Source organism: Dipteris shenzhenensis, chromosome 7 (genome assembly GCF_047967505.1).
Source record: "Dipteris shenzhenensis isolate YYH24624 ecotype China chromosome 7, Dip_SZ_1.0, whole genome shotgun sequence".
Lineage (NCBI taxonomy): Eukaryota > Viridiplantae > Streptophyta > Polypodiopsida > Gleicheniales > Dipteridaceae > Dipteris > Dipteris shenzhenensis.
Window position 1 is genome coordinate 1,094,109 of NC_141602.1, and position 17,115 is coordinate 1,111,223.

Consider the following 17,115-nt stretch of genomic DNA (forward strand, 5'->3'; position numbering starts at 1 on the left):
ATACCTTTTTGATCCAAGAGTCAAAAAAACCAAATGCCTCTACTTTTAGAATTTTTCCATATACACAAATCGGCTTTGTGCATGGTCATAGTATTTAACAAAAATCTCATTTTGGGAGACCTCAAAGTAGACTCATGTATAGACTCTTACCAATTATTCCTCTGTTTGAGCATATGTGGGTGAGAGGAAAACTCCTTCATGAGGTACTCACTCCCATGGGAATCCACTAGTCAGCTCCATGAAGGTGAGCATACAAACTACCCACGCCTAGACAAAAAGACCTCATCTGGGCTATTGATGCAAGGCAAAAAAAATATGAGGTTGTCTTGAAAGCAGTAAGGTTATGAGGGCATCCAAAATGACAACTGTGTCATCTACAAGCTCATTGTCCACAACAACTCCTCATCTGCAGGGGATCCTTCTTGCATGTACATCCAGTTAGGCTGGCTTGCTTCTTGAAAGTATCAAACAGTTATAGATGTGGAACTTGAATTGTATTATTCTTGAATGAATTGCAACTACAACTGAGCCCCTTTTTATAGGCCTAGGAAACTTGGAAATTGGGCCAACACACAATTGTATATGCGATAATACAACAGGGGTGCTACGTGGCAAGCCCACAATCAATACAAATAACAATACTAATTATGAAATGGATGGTGGTTCCAACAAAGACACAAGGTTGTGTGTGTGCTTGATTGGCCTATTGTTAGAAACCCTATCCATGCATGATATCTACCCTATCATTGTGTTTGGACTAGGCTTGGAGAGCTGTGTGATCTATTATCATTGCTAGTCACTCAGTTGGGTTCTTTAGAGTCAATAGCCTACTTGGTAGGTAGCTCGATACTCAAGTGTGAATGCTATTCAAGACCTGTGCACGGATCATGTAAGTGTACTACTCCGTGTGACTAGTGGAACTTTTGCATTTGAATGCACCAAGGTTTGGAGATGGGCCTTAAGGAACATCATCACTCGCAACCAGATCTGGGATAGGGACAAGAGAAGGGACCTCCTCCTCTATAGGTGATGGAGGAGCGCCAACTCTAATTGCAACTCAACGAGGTGGGGAAGTGCAAGACGCACAACAGGTGTTGGATGTGTAGGAGTGTCGATACACTTTGACAATGGGCAATCTCTAGCACAATGTCTAAAGGTTCTGCATATCTGACATTGATTGTACTTGCCCATGACCTCAGGAGACATCCGTGTGCTGGAGCATAATGTAAGCATAAAAGTTGTTAGGGTTAGGAATGATGACCCTTACTTTGGAAACCCCATCAGACCTGATCGCATTTGCTATAGAAGAGGGTAAACTAGGGAGGGAGGGGAGGTCTCTATGACCACATCCCAAAAGAAGCTCCAATCATGGTGAGAAGTCGATGATAAATCGGAGGCATACTAGGGAGTCTGATGAAGAGAGTAGTCACCTGCCTATCCTCCTCTACAAGGTTGAAACATAAAAAGAAGAGTTGAAAAAAATCTTCTTTGAAAACACGTGCCAAGGGGCTAGCAAAAGACACCAAAAATAAACCTTGTCCCACTTATCAAACATAAAAAAGATGGGGAGTAAGGTCTGGATTTAAGCAGCAAGCATCAAGTCCCTAGAGTATTATCTAGAAGGGTGGGACCCATGAATGCGTCCAAAGAGGGCTCTCAAACTCCACATCCTTTGAAGTTGCAATAACTCGTCTTTTAAAAATAAATGTGTTCTCGCTGCCAGCAAAAGTGGTCAAGGATTGACTGAATGGGTAGCCATTTGTCAATCAAGGGTGGAGGGCCGGCTTAAATAAAATGAAAATCCGTCCATTGCTTGAGAGAGAGGAGGGAACGAGAGTCTGAAAGGAGAGAAACAAAGGGAGGGGTTGAGAGGGAGAGGGAGGAGAGGGGGATGTAGAAAGAGAGGGGGAGAGAGGAGGGAGAGACAGGGGTAGGGGGAAGGGTAGTGGGAGAGAGATACAAAGACGGCAAGCAGCGGGGGAGGGATAAGGGATGGAAGGGGCAGGCAGTGGATGAGGGAGAGGGGAGGTGGGGCAAGCAACGGGTGGAGGGACAAGCAACACCAAAGAAGAGGGGAGAAATAGAGGGGCAAGAAGTGCGGGTGAGGGAGATAGGCAGAGGGAGCAGCAGGGGACGGACAGAGGGTGGGGGGAGGCAGCAGGGAGGGGCAGTGAGAGGCAATAGGGCTAGGTGGCAGTAGGGAGGGGAAGCAATGGGAAGAGGTGCAGCCTCCAAGGCATTCACTTCTTAAATGATGACTCCCAACACCCTTGAATAGTCTCAATGTTCCTTCCCCCTCTCAAAAGTTACTATTTCCCAATGAATTCTCATACAAACTCAAAGGATGCTTCAACAATGAATTTTTCAGATTTTAGGGGGACACCAATTCCTATTTCCTTATGGATCCTTCAACACACGTTACATATTTGGACTTTCTCTTTTTAATAAAACGCCTTCATCTAGTGTTATTGAGTATGTCTGTGCAAGATATGCCTTCTTCCCTTGTTTCACAGGTCTCAATGTATAATAGGAATGAAGAATATAAACATTTTCTTAATTACACAACTCTTGACCAGGTAGGTCAGATAACCTAAGGAAGTCAGATCAACAAAAAGGAGGACCTAATTGACAAAACACAAGACTCGGGAGGAGTATAGCCACTAAACTAACTTATATATTTGAATCCTTGCAAAAAGGAGATTGAATTTTCGCCTTAAGAAAAATAATCATGTTTATAAGGATTTGAACATCATTTAGTTAGGGTATTGGGACTATTTTGTTAAATACCACGAGTACCTGAATCAATAAAGCCTCAATAGTATACCACCAAACCATGTTGCACTGATTTCATCTGGTAGAGCTTCTAATTCGACAGACCTTTGGAGATTGGTACTAAAGCAATACTGTAGTTCTTCCCTGTTGAAGAGGTAAATTAATACATAATAAAGTGGTTCTGCTCTACATGTGTTAGATGTATGCACGTACTGAAAGGAGCACAAGGGGCTGCAGGCAAGCTTATTAGTTTACGTTCTATGCTATGCTACATGAGCATGCACGCAAACCTTTTTTTGGGGGGGAAGTGTATTTATATTTATATTACAAGAAGCAGTCCCTAAATAGCAAACATGATACTACAACATCAAAAGATAGCATTGTCTAACAAGTATGCAGGATAATTCAGATGACGAGCACACAAACATCGAAGAACAATTCTCACAGTGACATCCGAAAGAAATGATACTTAGCTAGAGACAGATCATCACATACTCTATTGTTTCTATCTTTCCATAGAGTCCTAGAGTTCCCAATAGCAAACCCAAGTGAAAAAAAGATCATACCCCTTCCTAACAGGGCGGATTGCAAATAGCCAGAATTGCTTGCCAAAGCGAGCACTGAGAAAGCTTGCCTATAGAAGCTGCTGTAGAAAATGTAAGAAGTCACGAGGCTTAGGGAAAAGCCAAAAGAGGTGGGCCTTGGAGCCATATGTCTGTAACAAGTATTTGGAGCAATGTGTCGGCATGCCAAGATTTGTCCAAATGGATAATTCCACGCATAACCGACCATAAGAAAAGTGTTAGAAAAGAGGGATTTTTGCAACTCCAAAGTTGCTGCAATCTTTTCTACCACCACCAGTCATAAACCAAATGTGATTTGCACGAACTGAAATCCAAGGGGGAGGCCACAAAACCTTTTACAAGTTGGCAACCATGAGGTCAACCAATAGTAATGGATGACAGCCTAGAACATGTGAGTAAAGGAACAATCTTTATATGAGCTCAATATAGGGCACCTACAAAAAGTCCTAGAGTTTCTCAGAAAGTGTATGCCAAAGAGATCAATAGTGAAGTCTCAACCAAAATGTCTGATGTGACTGCTTAAGAATAAGCTTTTGAATAGCAAATGGAGAGTTAAGAAGATGCATCACTACACTTTTGAGTATACCTGTCTACATGTTTTTGATGCATTATTTTGCCATAACTAACATTGCTGGCATAAAGTCCAACTCTTGTAAAGACGGTCCATCAATTGAAATCCATATTAGAGCATCCATTCTCTTTGACTCCAGGCTATATCTTAACTTATTTTTAATGATGTTCTAATGCTAAATCCCCTTTCACAAATAGTTGTGCTACTGCATTGCAACATGACAGTTTTTGCAACTCAAAGAAGCATGGGATACTTCTCACAACACTTCATTTCCACTAATGAAGCACCATGTGTCGTTCAAATTTGCCTTTCCAATATGATGTTGCTTGTATCTTGAAAATGTGATATTCCCTCTTCAAGACTCTTCCATCAATCACAAATTGCACAGAGCCACCATGATGCCGGCATCATCAAACATATCTCCCACAATGTGGATCCCTTCGAAAAATGCAATATGAGCATCTGGACTCCTACAAAGCCAATGGATGTGCAAACACCTTTGACTAATGTAAACTCTCGACACAACGAATTTCCATCAAGAGAGTCCCGACCATGCCATTTGAGTTGAGAAAGTATTTTTCTGTTGATGACTGGGCTTTAGATAGAGGTGGGTCAATATGTGTTTCCATTGGGGTATCCACCTCAGATCGCCTTCTCGTGGTATTTATGATTTCGGGGCCTCATTTGAGAGGACACTCTGCCAGTCTTAGGATTCTAGATGCCTTTTATGCAGAGGAGGACCTCACGGAGGTAGCGTTGCCGATTTGGGTTTCTCACGTGCAGGGTGGATGCCATTCCCTTCACATGTGGCTGCAGTGCTCATTCGTGTCGGTGACTTTTATCATCCGTTTTAGCATACCAGTCCCTATGGTATGTCTTGAATAAGTTTGGTCTTTTCTAAATTCCAGGTCATCTATTTCCCTAGGTTTAATAACGTGAGTCTTAGGCCAAAGGCTCTAGACAAACTCATCTAATTTTCGAGTTTCTCTAATCTCGATCATTAGAGCACTCTCTAATACCATGAAACTCGTATTGTGCATAATGCTCGACAATGCATTAGCAACCTTAGTCTCCTTTCCTCTTTCATACCGAATCTTCATATTAAACTCTTGCATGAGCGCTTCCCACTTAGCTTGGTGGCCACTCAAATCAGGTTGTTTATAAAAATACTTCAGAGTATCGTGGTCCACATCCATGTAAAACTTTGAACCATACAAATAATGCCTCCATGCTTTCAAAGCATAAATAATAGTTTACAACTCTAGTTCATAAGTTGGCCAATTTCGCGAGGGAGAAAGCCTCTTGATTTCAAAGTATACTAGCCTTCCCTCTTGATTCCTCAAAGTATCGAGCATTGTTCTTAAGTGTTCACGATGCTTAGCAATACTTTTGTTGTAAACAATAATGTCACCCTTAAAACGTACTACAAACTTCTCGATATATGGACATAGTAAGCCATTTATAAGAATGAAGAACTTAGCTGGAGCATTGGTAATCCCAAATAGCAGTACAAAAACTCGTAATGTCCAAACCTATTTCTAAAAGCAATTTTATGCACATTCTCGGCTCTAATCCAGATTTGATGGTAGCCACTCTTTAGATCATGTTGCTGAAAATCATGGCTCCATATAACGCATCTAGCAAATCATCAATCCGAGCCATTGGATACCTATGCTTAATAGGGATATCTTTCAATCCTCTATAATCTATACAGAGACAAAAGGTATCATCTTTCTTCTTCTTCAATATCACTAGCAAAGTCATAGGTGGGAAACTAGGCTGAATCTATCCCAACTCCAGGTATTCTCCTAGGTGCCTTCACACCTCAGCTTCTTTAAAAAAACTTAATGTATAGGGAGGCCTATTGACAAGTTCTACTCCCGGGATAAGTTCATTATTGTGTTCAATATTCCCCTCTGAAGGTAAACAATAAGGCAACTTATCCCTAAAGCAATCAAAGAACAACTCTACGATCTGATCTACCATTGGTTACTTCCCCATTTTGGTAGCATCAGTGCTAGTCAATGGATCACCAATCGACTCTACCGATGCTGACAAAGAAATTAAAACTCTTTTGGAGTTTCTCGAACTTCCATCATGAAGATGGAACAGACTTGAGGCAAATACTTTCCACCTCATAGTACGTATTGGACATCATTCATCATAAACTGATAAATGTGCTTTTTCCAATAATGGTTGGATTTTTCTTGGAATGCCATGCCTTTCCTAGGGCTATATTTGTGTGAGCAAGCGTGGTCATTTCAAAATCTAGCTTCTCTGCATAGTCCTAAATCTGAAGCTCGAACTGGGTAACCCTTTGATCCCATACTTCAATCTACCATTCTGACTACATATGCATAGTCAAATGAACTAGTTTTTAGTTCCAGCCTCTTCACGAGCTTGGAGTTAATTAGATTGTGACAGCCAGACCTCCCTTGGAGGTGCCGCGCTCCTCCAACGCTTCAAGCTGGCCCCCCTAGGTGTTTTTTGGGCGGTATCCCCAGCTCTACAGCTCTCTTTTCAAAGCCCTCCTGGTAGTTTGGGAGGTGGTTATTTTCTCAGCTTTCTGGAGTTCTCTTCTCAATGGCACTTCATGATTCTTCAGAGCATTTTATTTTATGGTGCTGTCCCTCTTGGAGCAGCCCACAACTGGACTCTGGCTGGTTGTGTTTTTTGTTTTGTTAGAGCTCCTTGGCGGTGGTTTTTAGAGGGCTGGTGCCTTCGTACTCCCTACTTCGAACACCCCTTTGCTGGTCCTTTTTAGCCAGCCTTCAGGGACTCCAAGACATGGCATTGGTAGGCAGGATAGTTGGCCTCACACCAACCAAGAGCTAGGTTCGTGATTGGATTCAAATCAGCTTAGCATTGGATGGGGACCACATTCAGGATGTTACCATCTATGGTAGAGGGATCTGCCTTCTATATCTAAGCTCCCCCGGCACTACTAGGTCTCTTGTGGAGCTTCTTTTGTTTTTTTTAATGAAAAAGTCTTCTATTAAGTACAAACAGAACCCGTGAGAGCAAGCTCAAAGAGGAAATACAACATGCAGAGCACGAGATAAAAATGGCCAAAAACTCCCCCTCAAAATAAGGTAGGAAAAATCCAAGGCTGAGGCTGAAAATGCCACTACAACCCCGTAGAGGCCTCCGAGAAGAAAGAGGAGGCTCTCCATTCCTAAGAAACGTAGCCTCCTAGGCTCTAGCAAACACTACTCTAAAAGATCCCTGCATGCTCATCCAAGTGGCCATCAAAGTATGTCTAGTATCCGTCCCAATACTGGCCAAAGTATGAGAGGGGTGTGGACTTGGGAATGGTCTAGGATCTCTATCCATTTGGCTCTTTTACGGAAGGCGTGACTCTTCTTCTGCTTTCTGGATTCGGCGACACTTAGTAGAGTCATGCTCTCTGGATGATGTACCAGCCTTACCTTTCAGAGCGATACATGCTTTGATGGATTCCTCTTGGGAGATTCTAGCTTGCATTTCAGCATGGCATATCTGGATACATGAGGACCTCAAAGGGAAAGCTGAGCAATTGAACCCTAGGTCATGAAGAAAGGGTGATGGGCAAAGGTGCTGAAAATCCTAGCAATCCCTTTCTAGATAATCCTCGCCTGTCTACAATCTCATAAGCAGTCTTGAACTGATTCCACCACCACAGAGTGGCAACAAGGACACGTAGAGTCCGCCCCGAACTTGGACCTCCACAAATTAACTGCACTCCCACCATATTAGAAAGCCAAAAGAAAGAGTGATTTTTCTATTCCTATGGGATCTCCAGAGTCTCCTTTAAAAACTTTCTACAAATCAGTAAAAATCTGAAAATTCTCCCAATGAGAAGCTCTAGAAGGTCTCCAGCCTCTACAACTGATATGAAACCACTTGGCATTACTTAACCGTGTAACAAAAGAAGGGGAGGCCCTTCTCTTGATGCCCTTCATCCAATCCATTCCCACTCTCCTGGGTGCCACTGCAAATACTTTATTGGGGGCCCACCATAGAGCCACAATCTCCATGAACCCAAGGCCAAGAGTAGTGGGTAAGGGTCTAGGTACCACTAAGAATCTGAGCCATGTTCTACAAACCAATGACCCTGATAGGCTGAAAAGAAAAACATCATCTAAAGATCTAGACAGCCTGTCTCCCATCTGGAAATAAAGAACCAAGGCATCCTCGTGTGATCGTGGCAAAACGATAATCTGAAGTGGAATGCCCAAACCCTAGAAGGCTCCCATCCAAGTGGAACAAGAAATATGCATATTATCTGTCTCAATTCAATCCTCTGAAATGGATGCATCCATCTGATGGAACCTTCCTATACTTCCTCTAAGATGACTTACTCATTAAAATTTACAATCCTCCGGCAGCTTTTTGAAAGGTTTCCAAGATCCTATAGAGGAGGCAGGGCCTCTTTCCCATCTCGACTATCACTGCATATAATGTGATTGGCCTAGCCGTCTGCCATGCTCATCAAGTATGCTGTCATTCCACATGACTGGCTACCTATCAATCTCTTCCTAAGAAACTAGGGGAATTCTCCGAAGAGTATTTCTAAAGTTGCTCCAAGCTTTCAAAATGGCCACCATAAGAGGAGAGGAAGGACACCCGAGGGGGCTTAAGGATAAATTTGGTGCTACCCATCCAGTCTCCACCTAAAGGAGTACATGCATGTATTCTTCGAATAAAGAAATCATTTCAAGGCTCTAGCCCAGACAAAAGTCCCCTTACCACAATATTGCAAAGTAATGCCCTGCACTGCAAGTCCGGGGCTATGATATTGAGACCTCCTTTTGTGGGAAGGATCAACGTGCCCCAAGCCACCCTAGCCACAGTATATGTGGTGCCATCTAGCCCATTCCACCTAAAATTCCTTATAGGTCTCTTGAGCTGAGTGATGCAATCCTTACAGCTGCACCAACTCACAGTCTATCAGTTTCTCATTATGTCTCAGGGGAAGCTTCAGCCCAAAAATATCAGATTGTGATCTGAGAAAAATGCTCATAGCTTTAGCCATAAAGACAAAAAGAAAAGGGGCGAGAGGGCATCCCTGACCAACTGATCTGGAAATCTGAAATCTATCTCCCCTGATTTCTCTTATAAGTACCTGGATGTGGGCTGATCTGTACAAAGAGGAGATTGTACAAAGAGGAGACCCCTCTAATCCATGCATCTGAGAATCCAAAACGATGAACGGTGCCCTCTAGGAAATCCCAATCTACTCTATCATAGGCTTTCTCGAAATCCAAGAGAAGAATGGCTAAATTCTGTCCACTTTGCATAGCCCAATCCGAAGCTTTCCTAAAAGGAAAAATATTATTAAAAATGCTCCTTCCATGCACAAATCCCACCTATGTGTCATGGATGAGGTCCGGAAGATAGGGCTACAATCGTAAGCTAATCGCTTTTGCCAAAATTTTATATAAGGTGCCCAAGAGAGTGATAGGTCTCCACTGTGATACCAAATTTCTGCAACCCCCTCTTGGAATGAGATGGACAAGACCCTCTGCCAGTGATCCAAGCATAGTACTAGAGTCCCAAACACCTATAGGGTTGAGGTTATGTGATCCCCAATCTCATCCCAACTGGCAATAAAGAATGCTGGGGAAAGCCCATCTGAACCGAGCACTAGCCCTTGTGAAGAGCAAGTAAAGCTGTCATGAATTTCATATCCGAACCCTGGTATCATCTTTGACCATCGTGTCAGAATCTGCTGTGCGAGAAGGGAGGTATAAAAATCAGTAGCTATGCACATGATAGCATCTGGATTGGTTTGCAAAACCCCATCTGAGTCGATGAGCTGAGTGGCACTCTCTCTACTATGTCTCTGACCATGAGCAAAGAAAAAACACTTATTGACTCTACCACCCATCTGAGTCCAAAAGGACTCTCATGCATGAAAGGCATACACTGCTCTTTGATCTAGCAATGTCTGCTAAAGAGCCCTTGCTGCAGCAAGATGCTGCTGAATCCAAGCATCTGTAGGCAGTTTCTACTCTTTCCTCTGAAGGCCTTCCAACTGGCAGCGAAGACCAAGTTCCTGTCTGAGAATCTCTTGCCTTCTGGTATTAGCAACGATTGAATGATAGAAGTCACTAATATCAGAGAGGTCTGTTGCCACATGTGAAGGGGATAACACTGCACCCTGCATATGAGAAGCCCCAATCTATAAAACTACCTTGGTGAGGTACCCCCAAATCAACATAATGATCCACTAAGCTCTGGAGTGGATAATGATATAGTGTCCAACTACCAAGGGGAGAAAGGAATCTGATATTGAAACACATGTCCGCCCCTAGTACCCAAGGTAGGTGACCAAAACATGTGACTTGAAAGCAATTTACCTAACTTAGAACAATCTCTGGCATCCAGCTTGTGGAGCTGGCTCCCCAAGGAGTATAGACCCATCCTCCACTCCATTGGTGGGTCCTTTGGCACGGTGTTGGAGCTGCCCCCTCATATGACAGCAACAGTGGTAGTAGATGATGGAGTCTCCAAAATCAGGTTGATTGCGGGGTGTCCGGAGACTCTTCCGGAGGCGATTTTCATGGAGACTTTGGATGGTGGTGAGCTCAGATAGCTCATAGAGATCTCAGGTCTATCAGGGCAGTGCTTATGATGTAGGCAGATGGGGCACTTGGCCAAGGATTGCAGGAGAGATCAGGGCAAGGATCCCCCTCAGCTACACCCAGCGTAGAGGTTTGCTTGCCTAGAGGATGTGCAATGTGAGACAGGTCAGAGGATAGAGTCCCAGACACCCTAGGTAGAGCCTTCTGGAGGGGCTTGGACCCGGGGCTTGGACCCATTAAGAATGCCTTGAAGCAACGACGACGACGTGTTAGGCAATGTGAGTGAGTGGAGGAGGACAGAGCACGAGATAACTCCCCAGTCTCACGGAAAGCAAACACCCCCCAAACCATAGGAGAAGCAAGCAGAGGTTGCCCGTCCGCAAGAGGATGGGACTTCTTTTGATGCTTAGTCAATTCCACTGATAATGTCCCACGGGAGTCAACCTGACAACAAGACCAACAAGGTGTAGCAGCCTCGGCGGCCATCGATTGAGCGGCTACTTCCCCCACTCCCTAGACAACACTGATAGCTCCCTTTCCAGTTCTTCTGACCCCTCCGTAGCCCCCCGGCTCTCTTCTTCTCCCCTCCCTCCTCCCCCCTCTCCCCCCCTCTTCAGTTGCTGCCACCCTCACCACCCACCTGCTCCCCCATTGTGAGCTCCCGATCCCCCCCTCTCCTCCTCCCGCTGAGGTAGGGTCAATGGCTTCTTCCTCCTCTTCTCATCCCTTCCTTGCCTAGACCCTAAGCCTCTCGAGAAGGGCACAACAGAGCCACCCCCTCTTCTTAGGTGATGGCCTCCTCTCACAACATCACTCTTCCACCCATCTACAAGACACGACCTCTCCTCTTCAGGAGACTCCTCATCTCAAATCTCAGGCCCGAAGCCTCGCCCTGCTGGGCAACCTCTACCTAGGGAGTTTTGGAGGATCAGCCCGTGGACCTATTTGGAGATACCCGATACATACCCTCTTGCCCTGGAGTTGACGGTTATGATTTTGCAGCCCCACAAAGGGGGGCTCAATTGAAGTGTTTGGCTCTTGTACTCGCCCCTTTTGGGGGTTCAACTTTGCCTCCACGGGAAAGGAAAAGTGGACCCCCTCTCTGTTCGACAAAATGATGAATGACTAGATGATGGAGGAATGGATGGGCCCTCAGGGAGTGGACATGTGGCTCAATCACGTAGCTCGGTTACTTTTCAGCTAGGTTTCTCCTCTGAGAAACCCAGCACAAGTCATGCCATGGGCATCATCCGCCTAGGAGCACAGATAGATTATTCGAGGTCACACATCGGCCTCTATACAAATGCACAGCCAAGCTGGGGATTGAGGTGTCCTTCATGATGCAGTAGGCCCTCAAGATTGGCATAGAACCTGTTATGCCTTTGATATGGAGACTCACTGATACAGATTACTCCCTTTCCAAACCTCATGAAATCTCAGAGATCAGATGAAGTGGCGCAGGCTCCTACTCACAAGAGAGCTCTATCTCCTCAAGCCTCTTCTCCATGAGCTGGACATTAGTGAGTTGGAACATGCATGGGCTCCACGACTGTCCGCGTCAGTAGCCACTGAAACCGGCCTTCCAGATAATATCCAGCAAATACTCAGTTTTGAGCCATCTAGAAAATATTCACAACAACATAATAATTCCAAATCCAGTATTCAAGAGCTAGATTGCCCCTATCTGCACCAGACACCATATTGGCCCTAAAACTTAGTGCCACTTTCGGTATTTCTTTATCTTTTATTCAAAAGGCAACAAAAAATATAATAAAAGCACTCTCATGCATCCGACCAAAATCATCCAACTGAATATTCCGTTCATGGGCAATTCCGTCCTGCTACGCAAACAGTTCCAGTCTCAGATAGGCATTCCAGTCCACTGCAACATTCCATAGCAACATAGGCATCCCAGTCCAGTGCAACATTCCATAGCGACCTTTCTCCCATATCTGGCTGATAAGTTCTAACCTGGCAGCTCTAAAGGAGTCTTGGCAGGAGAGAAATCAACCGAGTCTACTGTCTTGGCAGCTCTAAAAGATTCCTCCCAAGGCAAAGACCAGCAAAACAGCCAACCGCACACCAAAAGGTCACTTGCAGCAGCAAGGCAATAAATTCTAAAGACTATGAGGCAACTATAGGGCTTCTAAGAGGCTGACAACTGATCAGAGGGCTCTAGAAACCCTGAAGCAATAGCAAACAAGAAGGCAAATTGATCTGAAGCAGTTATCAAGCTTCCTAGATGTAGAGGTAAAACAGAGAAAATCGATTTCCTTTTGGCACCCTTCTAGCCCCTAGCAGCCCAACCCTAGTAGACGAAATGAGTGGTAGAAATTTGGCACCCTGGAAGCCTGCAACAATGATTTCATCCAGTTCTGGAGGTCTGGAGCAGCTCAAACAGGTGCGAATCCTAATAACAATCAGTCTAGTGACCCTAGTGTGGACCTGAAATCAGGTCTGGAAGCCCTAGAAAGTCTCTGGTAGGTGCGACTCAATAGATCCACCAGTTTGGAAGCAGATTGATTTGCCTAATAGCTCCAAACAGCCTGAAAAGGAGTTTGTTATCTCTTTTTCAGCCTCCACCTTGGATTTTTGTTAGCTCTTTTTGAGCTGTTTTTTCTTTCATGCATGACATGATGTACTCCCACATTTGAGCTTGCTCTTGTGGCTTTCATTCATACTTAATGAAGTAATCTTTTTGCACACAAAAAAAAACAGCCTGGAAAGGTGCGATTTTGATACGCGCCTAGCTTGGAAGGCTCTTGGAAAAAGTGTGATTCAGATTTTAGGCTCTAGGAAGGTGTGGACAGCAGGCATGCAGCAAAAATGAACTGCTCTGTTGCTAGGCATAGATGACCATTTGGGTTGGCCCCCAATCCACCTGATCTGGAATAGCTGCCTTTTGCTTGCCCTGCAAGTTACCTATGCCACATGTGGCCTCCAAGCCCAATTTAGCTAGAGGTATTTTTACCCCTCTCTAACCTTCAGATCCTTGCCTTGGCCCATGGAATTAATTGCACTGAAATGGCCTTTTAATAAATTTAATCAATTTGAGGCTAGGGTAGTCATCGTGAATTCCTAAAGCTTAGAAATTCACATCCCCGTGACAAGCCACACTACTTGATCCTTCACCGGGACCTTCAGAGGGTAGTGGTTGGGAGATCGGTGGATTTTCTTCTAATTCAGGAGCATACAATTTCAGCAGCAGACATCAGCTGGAGACACCATCTTTTGCCAGGGAGAGCCTCGAGGTCTAATCTCTTGTAGTGGGCAGGAGTGGAGTAGTCTGCTTTTCAATTTCTCAGACCGTGGCCACGGAAATTTTCAAGCAAGGGGGGCTGATTACAAGCAGGGCAGTGTGGATGCGGATTAGTGCAGAGACTCTAAGATAGGGATCCTGAATGTCTATGCCTTGGCGTGTAGACAACAACGTCCCACTTTTTGGAGACACTTGACGAAGAGCCTCCCAGACGTTGACTCTTGGATTGTTGGAGGCGACTTCAACAATCTAGAGTATGGAGAGGATAAAGAGGGTGGTGCATCCTTCTTAGAATTGCCAGCGACAGAGAGGAGCACTTGGGAGAAGCTCATTTTCAATATCTGCAGCAGTAGAGAACCCTGGAGAGACAAGTAGTTCTCTAGGCTTCTAGGTAGCCTTAGTTTCTCTTTCTATCAGTGTAGGCATGATGGACTCCTAGAGAGGCTAGACAGATTCTTCGTGGGGGACTGGGCATTGCATAGAGGTGGAGCCAATGGTATTCTGGCAGGTACCACAATGTCCGACCATTCTTCGACAATTTTGCAGCTTGAGCAGCCCCGGAGAGGGCTTCCCCCCAGAAGGGGATCCACATTCTTGATGCTCTTCTACAGGAGCAGAGATTTGGAGCCAGCCAGCTGACATCCCAGAGGGAGGATGGGCTATGTGGACCTCAAAGGCAATTCAGCAAAGCAATGAGAAGTTGCAGTCCCAGGCTTTGCGGTGACGCCGACTTCTCCAAGCACGAGAGCGGGCGTTGAGACAAAACTTGGCCTCCATTGAGCATCTGAGGGAGCGGGACACGGGCCCGTAGTGGATGGCAAATAGATACGAGTGGATGCGGTTGGACCTCCAGGGCACAGAGTTACGTCGGGCAGAGTTCTCCTACCACTCCTTTACATCCCGGTGGGTGCAGCAAGGGGACAGGATGACCAGGCAGTTCTTTTGGAGTGTAAAACGTAGATCAGCAGAGACATAATTGCAGAGACTGAGAGGTCCGGACGGCTACATGCACTTGGAACCCCAGGGGATTCTCAGAATGACCACCGAGTTCTACAGTGGTCTATTTCAAGCAGAAGAGGAGTCCTGCCTAGGAGCACATCCCATCGTTGGTGTTGCACAGCATGATCAGTTAGTTAAAGATGCCCTTCACAGATTAGGATCTTCCGTAGGCTTTGCAAGCACTTCCCTTGTAGAAGTGACCTAGTGAGGATGGCTTGAAGCTGAACTTCTTTGGGTGTTTCAAGTTGCACATTTGTACTGCGTGCTTTCCAAGACATCTTCAACACAAGCTTGCTTCCTTAGTCCTTGAGCAAAGGGTGGATTTGTTTGAACCCAAAAGGGAGCGATAGAGCAGACCGTGATAGTGGAGGCCGATCATCTTGTTGGACACATCCTACAAGATCTTAGCTAAGGTCTTGAGTCTGCATCTGCTACCGCATTTGGTGGACATCATCCATGACACTCAGATAGGGTTTTGTCCAAGAACACAGCATCTTGTACAACATTTTTGGGAGGCTCTTGACTAGGCCCAGGGGCAGTCTCAGCCTCTTGCTATCCTGCTCTTGGATTTTGAGAAGGCATATGACAAGGTAGAGTGGCCCTTCTTGGAACGCACTATGAAGTGGTTGGGCATCTTCGACAGGTGGGTCAAAGGGGTCTCAGCCATTGACGCAAGTAGTTCCAACCAAATGCTTATTGGCGTCGGTCACACAAGCGATGCCTTATTTTTTATGCTCACAGGCTGGGGCCTCATAGGGATGAGACTACCACTTTGGCAAGGGGAGGAGCTGCTCGATTGAGTTTGTAGATTACACAGTACTTTATGTGGAGGGCTCTGCAGAGAGTCTAGAGGTGACTAGGAGGTCTCTAGCCACTTATTGTGTGGCTAGAGACTTATTGTGTGACTAGGAGGTCTCTAGCCACTTATTGTGTGGCTTCGGGTGCCAGGATCAACTTGGCCAAATCAATGGGTTTCCTTATAGCAACTGAGGAGGTTTAAGCGATTCGAGATTAGGGGATGGCCCTAGGTTTCATGGATCTCGTGAGGACAAACAGTGCGGTATCTTGGGTGCTAAGTGGGCACGAACATGGAAAGCTTCTCTATTGGAGCTCGGCCAAACTCCCTCTACTAGGCAGGGCTCTAGTGTCGAGTCAAGTACTCCTTGCTACAGACTGGTACATAGCCTCTTGCTAGTGCTTTTACAGAAGCTGCATGGGGTAGCGAGACGATAGGTATGTAATTTCATATGGACAGGGACGGGATGGCACTCGAAATACCCGTGCTAGGATTGCATGGCAGACTATGATCTTGCAACAAGCCCAGGGGGCCTTGGTATTATTGATCGTGAGATGCAGTGTAGAGCCCTCCTAGGCAAGTTCGTATTGCGAGGTCTCACTCCACGTTCTGAAATCTGGAAGCTCTTGATGCAACGCGGGCTTCTCAGGAGCATCCCTTGTACACGTGGTCGGTGGTAGTGTCATTCAGATGGATTTTATTGCATGTGCCTCTCATAGGGAAAGGCTCCCCCCTAATGAGAAGCCTTTTTAGAGTCTGGAAGTGCTTCTCACTCAGTCTTATTCCAGCCAGCCTCACTTGCAGGGAGAGTTTGAGCGGCAGCCGTTGTTGGCACCTAGAGGTTCAGGATCCAAAGGGGCACATGCTTGGTCAGCGGATGCATATCAGTTGAGCGCAGTGGGATAGTGGCTCTACGCGTTCCTTTGGGACTTGGAGACAGCTTTCTTTGTAGGATGAGGATAGAGAGCAGGTACTCTTGCACATTAGAGGATCGGGTGCCAGGGCAACAAAGACAGACACAACGATTCCAAACTCTTGGTGGGAGGGGTTGAGCACCACCTAGACTCCACACTGCTGGTCTGGGCATTCTCTCAGATGGGAGTGCCCCTAATTCTATGTCGTTTTCAGCATAGATTCTATAGACTAAGGGAAGGAGGCCTTCTGATGGCAGACATGGAGAGTGATCAGTGGGACGAGGTGGCTTTGGACTTAATCAGCATAGGATCAAGATTGTGGGCCGGCTGGGCAAAAGCTAGACTATTGACTTGGATTTGGTTCTCTCGGACACGGAGGGAGCACACTGCAGACTTTGGTTATGGGAAGGGACGTCCTCTCAGGGATGTTTAGTGGGGTCTAGGAGATTGGTTTTGGCCCCACTCAAGTAGGACACTCTGACAGGGTGGAGAAGGTGGCCTTCTTCTCTTACACGACTCGTATTGGATGCGCTTCCAATTGGAGACAACAGTCTAACCCCCTCAACAGAGCGACACTGGGTCAACCAAGAGGTCTTGAGAGAGATCATTCTCCAATTCTGGTCATACCTCTAGTCCAACCTACAATCACTTCCC

General features: G+C 45.6%; 1 protein-coding gene across 1 annotated transcript in view; it reads right to left on the reverse strand.

The window, feature by feature from the left end:
- Nucleotides 1-2,568: 2,568 nt before the first annotated feature.
- Nucleotides 2,569-17,115, reverse strand: part of LOC147899790 (cilia- and flagella-associated protein 251-like) — a 152,058-nt gene continuing 137,511 nt past the window's right edge. The window contains exon 23 of the mRNA XM_087377084.1: nt 2,569-2,916. Within this exon, the coding sequence (XP_087233210.1) occupies nt 2,802-2,916 (115 nt within the window). The 3' untranslated portion in view covers nt 2,569-2,801. The remainder of the gene's footprint in view (nt 2,917-17,115) is intronic.